Source organism: Oreochromis niloticus, linkage group LG3 (assembly GCF_001858045.2).
Source record: "Oreochromis niloticus isolate F11D_XX linkage group LG3, O_niloticus_UMD_NMBU, whole genome shotgun sequence".
In the NCBI taxonomy this organism is placed as follows: domain Eukaryota; kingdom Metazoa; phylum Chordata; class Actinopteri; order Cichliformes; family Cichlidae; genus Oreochromis; species Oreochromis niloticus.
The window spans coordinates 32,395,102-32,406,402 of NC_031967.2; the positions used below are offsets into that span (position 1 = coordinate 32,395,102).

General features: G+C 38.4%; 1 protein-coding gene across 1 annotated transcript in view; it reads right to left on the reverse strand.

Annotated features, from left to right (window-relative positions):
* Positions 1-10,809, reverse strand: part of LOC109197462 (deleted in malignant brain tumors 1 protein-like) — a gene marked incomplete at its 5' end in the record, with an annotated part of 13,675 nt that extends 2,866 nt beyond the window's left edge. Inside the window, 13 exons of the mRNA XM_025906046.1 lie at positions 2,681-2,832; positions 2,914-3,173; positions 4,346-4,478; positions 4,649-4,960; positions 5,079-5,390; positions 5,548-5,862; positions 5,986-6,297; positions 6,418-6,729; positions 6,849-7,154; positions 8,477-8,788; positions 8,909-9,223; positions 9,935-10,240; positions 10,803-10,809. Of these exons, the coding sequence (XP_025761831.1) occupies positions 2,681-2,832; positions 2,914-3,173; positions 4,346-4,478; positions 4,649-4,960; positions 5,079-5,390; positions 5,548-5,862; positions 5,986-6,297; positions 6,418-6,729; positions 6,849-7,154; positions 8,477-8,788; positions 8,909-9,223; positions 9,935-10,240; positions 10,803-10,809 (3,354 nt within the window). The remainder of the gene's footprint in view (positions 1-2,680; positions 2,833-2,913; positions 3,174-4,345; positions 4,479-4,648; positions 4,961-5,078; positions 5,391-5,547; positions 5,863-5,985; positions 6,298-6,417; positions 6,730-6,848; positions 7,155-8,476; positions 8,789-8,908; positions 9,224-9,934; positions 10,241-10,802) is intronic.
* Between the last annotated feature and the right edge of the window lie 492 nt (positions 10,810-11,301).

Here is an 11,301-nt window from a genome sequence, read left to right on the forward strand (position 1 = left end):
AAATTAACATGGTAGCAGCTAAAATGCTAAGAATTAATCAAAACAGAACTTTACAAACCAAGGAATAATGGCCATTTTAATCATTTATTTATATTTTTACGCATACAATAAAAAACTAAGATTGGGATTAATATCTTCCCCAGGGATATTTGGCATGTAGCCTGAAGCATGCCCAAATATGTCTTTTGCTAAATATGACAAAAGGTTGTAAAAGCAAAAGGTGTCCAAAGAAGATAAAATGTATTAAATGCCAAATAATAAAATAAAACAGGCAGCCAGAAAAGGATGGAGTGCCCACTCTGGGCCAAGAAAGTTATTTGGTGTCTTGTTTACAATAAGGGGAAAGTTGAGCATGAGATTGAGAGACAAGCTGGGGTCCACACAGGGGCGGATCTAGAGAAATTCTTTTAGGGTGGCATGAGGGTGGCAAAGAAATCAAATGGGGTGGCAAAATCAAAGCCTTTTTTCCCCAAACACATATGCAGGTGGTTACATATGATTAAAATGATTCAAATGCAGTAAGTATACACGTTTTTCATATAAATATAGTCTATAACTTAATTATTGTCTGTAGCCCACATAATTAAACACTTTAGTTACATAAAACAGTTTTGATGTTATGTATTGTATAGCCTGTATAATAAATAAATATGTAGCCCAATAAGTATAAAACCCAGAAAGCTACACAACATGGGGCGGTTCATTTACAAGCACAAGTCTAACTTAAGTTTCACACTGTTTTTTGTTAGAAAACAATCACGTTGTTACAGCTTGAATTACACAAAATGTCAGAAATCTGCACTGTCATGAACAAAAATTTAAACATAATTTTTCATGATTTGTTGGATTAACCCACTGAGGTCTGAAATACAACTGCCCATTTTTGACTCCTTTTGAGTTTACGTTTGTATTTCACCCTCAAATTGTTTCATTTTATTTTTTTCCTCTTGCCTTGTTTGGTGTCATTCTTTTCAGCTGGACTGAATTTAGTTGTTTTTTTTTGACTGACATACTGCATTAGTATTACTGATCTGAAATCACACAAAGAACTTAAAATCCTAGTAGTATTTTTTTTACTGTAAAAAAAACCCCACAGGCATGTTGAGTAAATTTTTAGAACTTGAAATGCAAATATAAATTGTACATTTTGTAAACATATACAACTATTTATCTAAAAATGCAGCCAATACACCTGCCGCTTTTTTTCATTTTGTACAACCATTTAAAAATATTACTAAAACTAAAATGAGACAACAATCAGGTGTTGCAATAAGAGGCCCCACAAATGATGTGTGCCAGTAAAAAAAAAGTTTGTCCACCAAAAGACAGAGGAGAACAGCACAGGGACAAACCTGCAGGCCTGACAACAGGAGGTGTATCACTCCGCTGGTTTTCTACTTAGTGACAGTGTTTACATTGCAAATGTGCCTTAGTGACATTCATTAGTGCCCTCACTGACACACAAAACAAAACGACTACACAACAGAACAGCTACACAAGACAACACAACACACTAACTGTACACTCCACACTAAACGTCACAAATCTCCCACATCTAAAAACTCTCTCCCTCTCTCTCTCTCTCTCTCTCACTCGCTCGCTCTGTCTCGCTGCCGTTACCGTCACTCTAAAAACTCTCCCCTCTCCCTAAACAACCAAATCCCACGTGTTGACTTTTTAAAAAATTGGTTGACATGGTACATTTTTCCACCGATAGGAAAGAGATGGCTTCTTTTCCTTTCTTTACTGTTTTCGCGCAGTCCTTAGAAAACGCTTAAAATACACACACATAAAAAACGTGACGACAGTATTTAGAAAAAAGCATGGATTATATATATATTATCATAACTCTGGATTTACTGGCCTGTAATTAAAATTTAAAAACTTTGAAGTCCGAACTTTCAATGTGGGCTGAAATAGAGACTCAGCGTGGCTGCAGCTTGTTAGTCATGTGATTTGGAGGTGCAGCGTGTCCGTGGACCACAGAGGTTTAACAACACTCACCTTCCTTCCATTTCCAGAGTGTAACATCCAACCACCTGTGTAAAATCCGAAATTCCCGTGGTGTTGTTCAAAATGTGCTCTGGCACAATCATAAACATCACTTGCTACTGATAACAAGAAAAAAGCTGGTCCTGCTATGGGCTGAACCATTTGTTAATGGTAGAGGGGGGTAACACTATGCAATATATTCAGTTTTAGCATTTATATTCACTGTTGACTGTAACTACGCTCAAACTGTTAATGCTATCTTATTTTAATAAACAACACTGTCATATGCAAAACTGGGGTGGCACTTGGGGTGGCAAGGGATCATTTTAGGGTGGCAGTTGCCACCCCATGCCACCCTTCTAGATCCGCCCCTGGGTCCACAATGGTTCTGTACCAATCTGTTGTGGTGAAGAGGCAGCTGAGCATAAAATGGAAGCTGTCAATTTACTGGGCAGCCTACGTTCCTACCCTCACATAGCTATAACCCTCACGAGCTTTGGGTAGTAACCAGAAGAATGCGGTCATAGATACAGAGGAAATGAGTGTTCTTCAAAGACTGACCGGTGAGGATACAATTACAGAAAAAAACAAAGTGTGATTAAAAGTAATACATTATCACATGGCAGTTGACAACAGATTACAATTAAATTGATAAATAGATTAACAAATAAATAAAATTTGCAGTTACCCAAAATGAATCCTTCCCCCCAGCTCTGATTCCAGCACAGATCATGTTCTCTGTGATCACTTTGTCACCTTCATAGTAGCACTGGCACTCACTGTTTCCTACAATTGACACATTTACCTCCCGCAGGATAATGGGGAAGGAACCGTCCTCATCTTTGAAAGAGATAACAAGGTACGGTCTTTTAAAGAATACACCACAATACTAAAAATTAAAATAAGTATTTTGTAACTTACAATCAAAACCAAAACCAGTGATCCAGCTGCTGGTCCCTCTGTGAAAAGTGCTGCTTTCTGAGGCTAAGCAGATCGGCTGAATGTAGTCTGTAAAATTTACAGGAGCCAACAGCTTCAGCAGACATATGTCGTTCTCATATGTCGAGGTGTTGTATTCAGGATGGCAGACGAAGTCTTCAACTGTCCGATTCACCTCATTTGGGTTTAAACCTGGCTGGATGTGACGGTCCAGAAATACTACTGTGTCATTGAGGTTAATGCTTGAATAAAAAAAAATAAAGGAAGAAAGAAAGAAAGAAAGAAAGAGGAAACGTTATAGCTTATTTTATGTACCATTATCAAAGGTCATATCAGATACTAATAATGTTCATGTGGTCTTGTTAATGGACACAAATAATTTATTATTAGATTTTATTTTTTTAGCATTTTATTTGGGTGTTAATTAGAGTTAATAAGATACTGACTCCAAATTCACATTTCTTGGACAGGCAGGACAGCATTTTTTCATCTGACTGATGAAATCATCAGAAATCTGATCATCTCACCATGTCATGCTATTCATGGTTTCATAATTTTAGATTTTGCTCTATGTGGTCTGGAGAGCAGTTACATTCTTCTCCAGATCTGATCTGGTTGATCTAATGGAGCATAATGGAGAAACTTAAATGGACATTAGTGAAGACCTTAAATACAGGGTGGGCCATTTACATGGATACACCGTAATAAAATGGGAATGGTTGGTGACATTAAAGTCCTGTTTGTGGCACATTAGTATATGTGAGGGGGCAAACTCCTCAAGATGGGTGGTCACCATGGTGGCCATTTAGAAGTCGGCCATGTTGGATACAACTTTTGTTTTTTCAATAGGAAGAGGGCCATGTGACACATCAAACTTATTGGTAATGTCACAAGAAAAACAACGGTGTGCTTGGTTTCAATGTAACTTTATTCTTTCATGAGTTATTTACAAGTTTCTGACCACTTCGATCCGCTCCTCACGTGTTAACCTCTTCAACATGTCAATGGCTGTGAACAAAGAGAAACTTGTAAATAACTCATGAAAGAATAAAGTTACGTTGAAACCAAGCACACCGTTGTTTTTCTTGTGACATGACCAATAAGTTTGATGTGTCACATGGCCCTCTTCCTATTGAAAAAACAAAAGTTGTATCCAACATGGCCGACTTCTAAATGGCCACCATGGTCACCACCCATCTTGAGGAGTTTGCCCCCTCACATATACTAATGTGCCACAAACAGGACTTTAATATCACCAACCATTCCCATTTTATTACGGTGTATCCATGTAAATGGCCCACCCTGTACATCCGGATTTTAGAAAGTGAAAATATTACATTGAATATACTGTATAATGAGCAGCAATAGTAATCATCATCATTATCAAAAATGTGAATTTGCATCAGTGACTCACTATGACAAGCAGGAAGCAGCTGTCAGCACCCACTGGTTGGTGATTAGAGATCCTCCACACCCAAATTTTCCATTATGTTCTATAGTGACCTGCCAGGGCCAGCTTCCTGTGTTTCTCACAACCCTTCCACATGCTGATAAAAGAGACCACAGTTAAATATTAAAGTCACACATCAACAACAACAATAAAAAACACTTTAGATTGAGTAAATATTAAGTAACCTTTAAAATATAATTTCACATATAAAACAAAGAGAGATAATGTTATAAAGATAATATCTTTAATATCTAACAGTTGTCTGACCTGAGCAGATGACAGCAGAATCCTGACCATGTTCACATCTGTTTGATCCAAACCCACTGTGTTGACACTCAGTTAGAGAACTTTCATTTCCTGAACAGGTCACATGATCAAGCCAGATCTGTCCAGTTCCTGCACCAAAGTGACCAAATCGGGGAGCCTCTAGTGCTGTCCCACAGTTTAACTGTCTGCAAACCACTTCAGCATCATTTAAGTCCCAGCCATCATCACAGACTGTTCCCCAGCTGTTATTGTGATAAACTTCAACTCTGCCAGAACATCGAGTTGATCCAGATCCAGTTAATCTGATCAGATCTATTAGACAAAAGAGATGAACAATACATTAACATGTTCTTGTATCTAAAAAGAAAATTGAAAATCGAAGCAATACACCAAAGGACCTACTGACATGTAATGTCAAAATGTATCTCACCTGAACAGATGACAGCAGCATCCTGACCATGTCCACAACTCTTTAATCCAAATCCACTGTGTTGACACTCAGTTAGAGAACTTTCACTTCCTGAACAGGTCACATGATCAAGCCAAATCTGTCCAGTTCCTGCACCAAAGTGAGCTGACTGAGGAACTTCCAGTGCAGACCCACAGTTTAACTGTCTGCAAACCACCTCAGCATCATTTAAGTCCCAGCCATCATCACAGACTGTTCCCCAGCAGTTACTGTGATAAACTTCAACTCTGCCAGAACATCGAGTCGATCCAGATCCAACTAATCTGATTGGACCTTTTAGGCAAAAAGTATGATTAAAAATGATATTTTAATGCATTTAATGTATTTATTCAATTAAAAAAATAAAAAGATCTTCAAGATTATATATATATATATAAAAAATAAGAACACATTGACATGTAGTTTATTCCATATCTAACAGTTTTTTCACCTGAACAGATGACACCAACATCATAATAATATCCATAGTAGTAGTAGTTTCCCCATCCAGAGTGTTGACATTCAGTTAGAGAACTTTCATTTCCTGAACAGGTCACATTATCCAGCCAAATCTGTCCAGTTCCTGCACCAAAGTGAGCTGATCGAGGAACTTCCAGTGCGGACCCACAGTTTAGCTGTCTGCAAACCACCTCAGCATCATTTAAGTCCCAGTTAAAATCAGAGACTGTTCCCCAGATGTTATTGTGAAAGATTTCAACTCTGCCAGAGCATCGAGATGATCCAGACCCAGCCAATCTGATCAGATCTATCAGGCAAAGGACATGAACAGAATTTTAACAGGTTCTTAAAAAACCTTCAAAATTTAAAAAAAAAAAAAGAAACTAAACAGTGACTTGTAGTGTCGTCAATACCGAAAAGTCTATCTCACTTGAACAGATGACAGCAGCATCCTGACCATGTTCACATCTGTTTGATCCACATCCACTGTGTTGACACTCAGTTAGAGAACTTTCACTTCCTGAACAGGTCACATGATCAAGCCAAATCTGTCCAGTTCCTGCACCAAAGTGCGCTGATGGAGGAACTTCCAGTGCTGACCCACAGTTTAACTGTCTGCAAACCACCTCAGCATCATTTAAGTCCCAGCCATCATCACAGACTGTTCCCCAGCTGTTGTTGTGGTAAACTTCAACTCTTCCGAAACATCGAGTTGATCCAGATCCAGCTAATCTGATCTCACCTTTCAATGAAAAGACATAACACAAACAATATTTTAATAAATGTCCCTTAAAGAAATTAAAGATAGATCGCAGACAAAAACACATTAACATGTTTTTTCCATGTCTAACAGTTTTCTCACCTGAACAGATGACACCAACATCATAGTAATGTCCATAGTAGTTGTTTCCCCATCCAGAGTGTTGACATTCAGTTAGAGAACTTTCATTTCCTGAACAACTCACATCACTGAGCCAAATCTGTCCAGTTCCTGCACCAAATTTAGATGATGGAGTAGCTTGTAGTGCCGTCCCACAGTTTAACTGTCTGCAAACCACCTCAGCATCGTTTAAGTCCCAGTTAAAATCAGAGACTGTTCCCCAGATGTTATTGTGAAAGATTTCAACTCTGCCAGAGCATCGATATGATACTGAACCAACTAATCTGATCAGATCTGAAAGGGAAAGAACATAAACACTATTTTAATACATCCTTACATAAGAAAGACTTCATGGAAGACACAAAAGAACAGGCTAACTTGCAATATCATGTATATTTCACAGGTTTTCTCACCTGAACAGATGACAGCAGCATCCTGACCATGTTCACATCTGTTTGATCCAAATCCACTGTGTTGACACTCAGTTAGAGAACTTTCACTTCCCAAACAGGTCACATTATCAAGCCAAATCTGTCCAGTTCCTGCACCAAAGTGAGCTGTTTGAGGAACTTCCAGTGCTGACCCACAGTTTAACTGCCTGCAAACCACCTCAGCATCATTTAAGTCCCAGCCATCATCACAGACTGTTCCCCAGCTATTATTGTGATAAACTTCAAGTCTGCCAGAACATCGAGTCGATACAGCTAATCTGACCAGACCTTTAAGGCAAAAGACATGACACAAAATATATTTTAAAACACATCTGTCAGAGAAAATAAGAAAATGAAAGATGCATAACTCAGACCACACTCAGTTTATCCAATTTAAATCCCAGTCTTCAATTTTCTTTCCTGTTTCTATTGGTGTGCCCCAGGTTTCAGTATTAGGGCCTCTTTTATTCATTATCTACATGCTCTCTCTTGGCCATATATTCCGAAAATATAATATCAATTTTCATTGTTATGCTGAAGACACCCAACTCTACATTTCATCCAAACCTAATTCATCCCTTCCACCTACCTCCCTCTCGAACTGTCTTATGGTTATCAGATCATGGTTCTCCTCCAATTTTCTCACACTTAACAGTAATAAAACAGCAGTTTTACTCGTTGGTACAGCCTCTATCTTAACCAACTGTCACAGTTTCTCAATTAATATTGAAAATTCCCCCATCTTTACTTCCCCTCAGGTAAAGTGTTTGGGTCTCATATTTGATAGTCATCTCTTATTTCAGTACAGCATTAATTATATAACCCAGTCTGCATACTTTTGCTTATATAACATTAACTGACTCCTTCCCTTCCTTACTCCCCATGCTGCTGCCATCCTTGTCCATAGTCTTATTACTTCCTGGATCTATTATTGCAACTCCCTCTTATTTGGTCTTCCCAATAAGTCCCTCCATAAAATTCAACATCTTCAGAATTCGGCAGCTCGGGTCATAACTTGTACTCACCTAAGGGATCATATTACCTCAGTTCTTCAACAGCTTCAGTGGTTGCCCATATAAGCTATGATAAACTTTAAAATTTTATTTTTTACGTTTAAGTGCATCCATAACCTTGCCCCTCCTTATCTGTGTAATCTGCTTCCTATCACCACTGTTTCCAGCTATCTCAGATCTTCATCTGCCATTCATCTTGTTGTTCCTTCTGCAAGTCTTATGAGTATGGGGTACAGAGCTTTCAGTCACTCTGCTCCTCGGCTCTGGAACTCACTTCCTCCAGTTATAAGAAATATAGATTCCGTTCCCTTATTAAAGTCACAGCTCAAAAGATACTTCTTTCAATTGGCTTACTCGCTTTAATACAGATTTTACATATTGTAAAATCTTGTTAATTGTTTTGCAATTTTAATTTATGATAATCTATTTTTAATTTACTATTTGACTGATTTTTTTTCTCTTTGCAAGGTGACCTTGGGTATTAGAAAGGTGCCTTCAAATAAAATCTATCATTAGTATTAGTATTAGTAGTACTAGTAGTATAACACAGAAAAACACCATGACATGCAGTTTGCTTTATATCTACACCTTTGTCACCTGAACAGATGACACCAACGTCGTAATAATGTCCATAAGAGTTGTTTCCCCATCCAGAGTGTTGACATTCAGTTAGGGAACTTTCATTTCCTGAACAGGTCACACCACTGAGCCAAATCTGTCCAGTTCCTGCACCAAAGTGACTAAATCGGGGAGCCTCTAGTGCCGTCCCACAGTTTAACTGTCTGCAAACCACCTCAGCATCATTTAAGTCAAAGTTATAATCAGTGACTGTTCCCCAGATGTTATGGTGAAGGATTTCAACTCTGCCAGAACATCGGCTCAATCCAGAACCAGCTAATCTGATCAGATCTGTCAGGAAAAAGAAAATTGCAATATTTTGACATGTTCATGTAATTAAAAAAAAAAAATCAACTTATTTGGGGAATGGCACACAAGAATAATGTCTTCAATATCAAAATGTTTTCTCACCTGAACAGATGACAGCAGCGTCCTTACAATGTCGACAGCTGTTTAATCGAGACCTACTGTGTTGACACTCAGTTAGAGAGCTTTCATTTCCCAAACACGTCACATCATCAAGCCAAACCTGTCCAGTTCCTGCACCAAAGTCAGCTGATCGAGGAGCCTCTAGTGCCGTCCCACAGTTTAACTGTCTGCAAACCACCTCAGCATCATTTAAGTCCCAGCCATCATCACAGACTGTTCCCCAGCTGTTATTGAGATAAACTTCAACTCTTCCAGAACATCGAGTCGATCCACATCCAGTTAAAATGATGGGCACAGCTGAAAACAAAACACAGAGAAGATATGAAGGGGACATAACATACAAAACTTTTAATGTCCCACCATAGATACCCAGGTATAGCAGAATTGTACACTGAAACACGTAATAGAGACAGTCAAAACAGCTTCACCCCAAAAAATAACACTCTATCAAAAGCCCAAAAGATTTCCTCCAAACCTAGAAAGACATTCAACTCCCAAGTTTGAACTGTGAGAGTTTGTGAGGACTACAGAACACAAACAATAAGAAAGTTGAGAAGGAGATTGAGTTTGATTTACAAGACCTAGAAAGAACTAAGAAAAACTTCAAACTTCAGACGTTATCAAACATTTCAAGATCATGGTCTTTCTAAAACACACACACACACAGATGTGTGGCTGACTCCCCACTTTGTGAAGATATCTGCCATGTTCCTCTCATAAATGTGTATTTGAAAATACTATTTTTTTATTTAAGGTGGTTAAAATGATATCTGTAATCTGTCATGTTTCTAAAAAAAACCCCATTGTATTTCTCTCTGGATCAGAGCTGCATTTACCGAGAAACATGCAACATTTCACCACTCAAATACACCATAGTGTGGTTTATCTACATCTCAATTTGACTGCTCACACTGAAGTTCAGTAAAAAAACAAACCAATGAGTGGATTACAAAGCCGTAAAACAGGAAGCTAGGATTATCAAATTACACATTCATTAGATGATCTCACCTGAACAGATGACAGCAGCATCCTGACCACGTCCACATGTGTTTGATCCAAATCCACTGTGTTGACACTCAGTTAGAGAACTTTCATTTCCTGAACAGGTCACATGATCAAGCCAAATCTGTCCAGTTCCTGCACCAAAGTGAGCTGATGTAGGAACTTCCAGTGCCGACCCACAGTTTAACTGTCTGCAAACCACCTCAGCATCATTTAAGTCCCAGCCATCATCACAGACTGTTCCCCAGCTGTTATTGTGATAAACTTCAACTCTGCCAGAGCATCGAGTTGATCCAGCTAATCTGATCAGACCTTTTAGGCAAAAGACATGACACAAACTATATTTTAATATTCGTCCCTTAAAGAAAACAACGGTGTATAACACAGAAAAAGACATTGACATGACATTTGTTCCATATCTAACAGTTTTCTCACCTGAACAGATGACACCAACATCATAATAATGTCCATAGTAGTAGTTTCCCCATCCAGTGTGTTTACATTCAGTTAGAGAACTTTCATTTCCTGAACAGGTCACATCACTGAGCCAAATCTGTCCAGTTCCTGCACCAAATTGACCAAATCGGGGAGCCTCTAGTGCCGTCCCACAGTTTAACTGTCTGCAAACCACTTCAGCATCATTTAAGTTCCAGTTATAATCAGAGACTGTTCCCCAGATGTTATTGTGAAAGATTTCAACTCTTCCAGAACATCGAGTTGATCCAGACCCAGACAATCTGATCAGATCTATCATTCAAAAGAGATTAACTATATTTTAATATGTTTCTTCATTTTGAAAAAAAAAAAGATTTTATATATGACATTCAAGAACATAAGAGCCTGCAGTTTCTTCAGTATTTAAAAATTTTCTCACCTGAACAGATGACAGCAGCATCCTGACCATGTTCACATGTGTTTGATCCAAATCCACTGTGTTGACACTCAGTTAGAGAACTTTCATTTCCTGCACAGGTCACACGATCAAGCCAAATCTGTCCAGTTCCTGCACCAAAGTGAGCTGATCGGGGAGCCTCTAGTGCTGACCCACAGTTTAACTGTCTGCAAACCACCTCAGCATCATTTAAGTCCCAGCCATCATCACAGACTGTTCCCCAGCTGTTATTGTGATAAACTTCAACTCTGCCAGAGCATCGAGTTGATCCAGGCCCACTTAATATGATTGGAATTTCTATAACCAAAGAGAGAAATTGGTTTTTAATGGGGAATTTACACTTATTTTAAAGTTCTTTAGTAGTAATTTAGCTAAAACATATTCATAAATATATATAAAATGCATAATTATACACTGGAAAGAGTATAACAGGCCAGAACAGTATCATCTTCCTAACCAAAATTCCACAAAATTTCCCCAA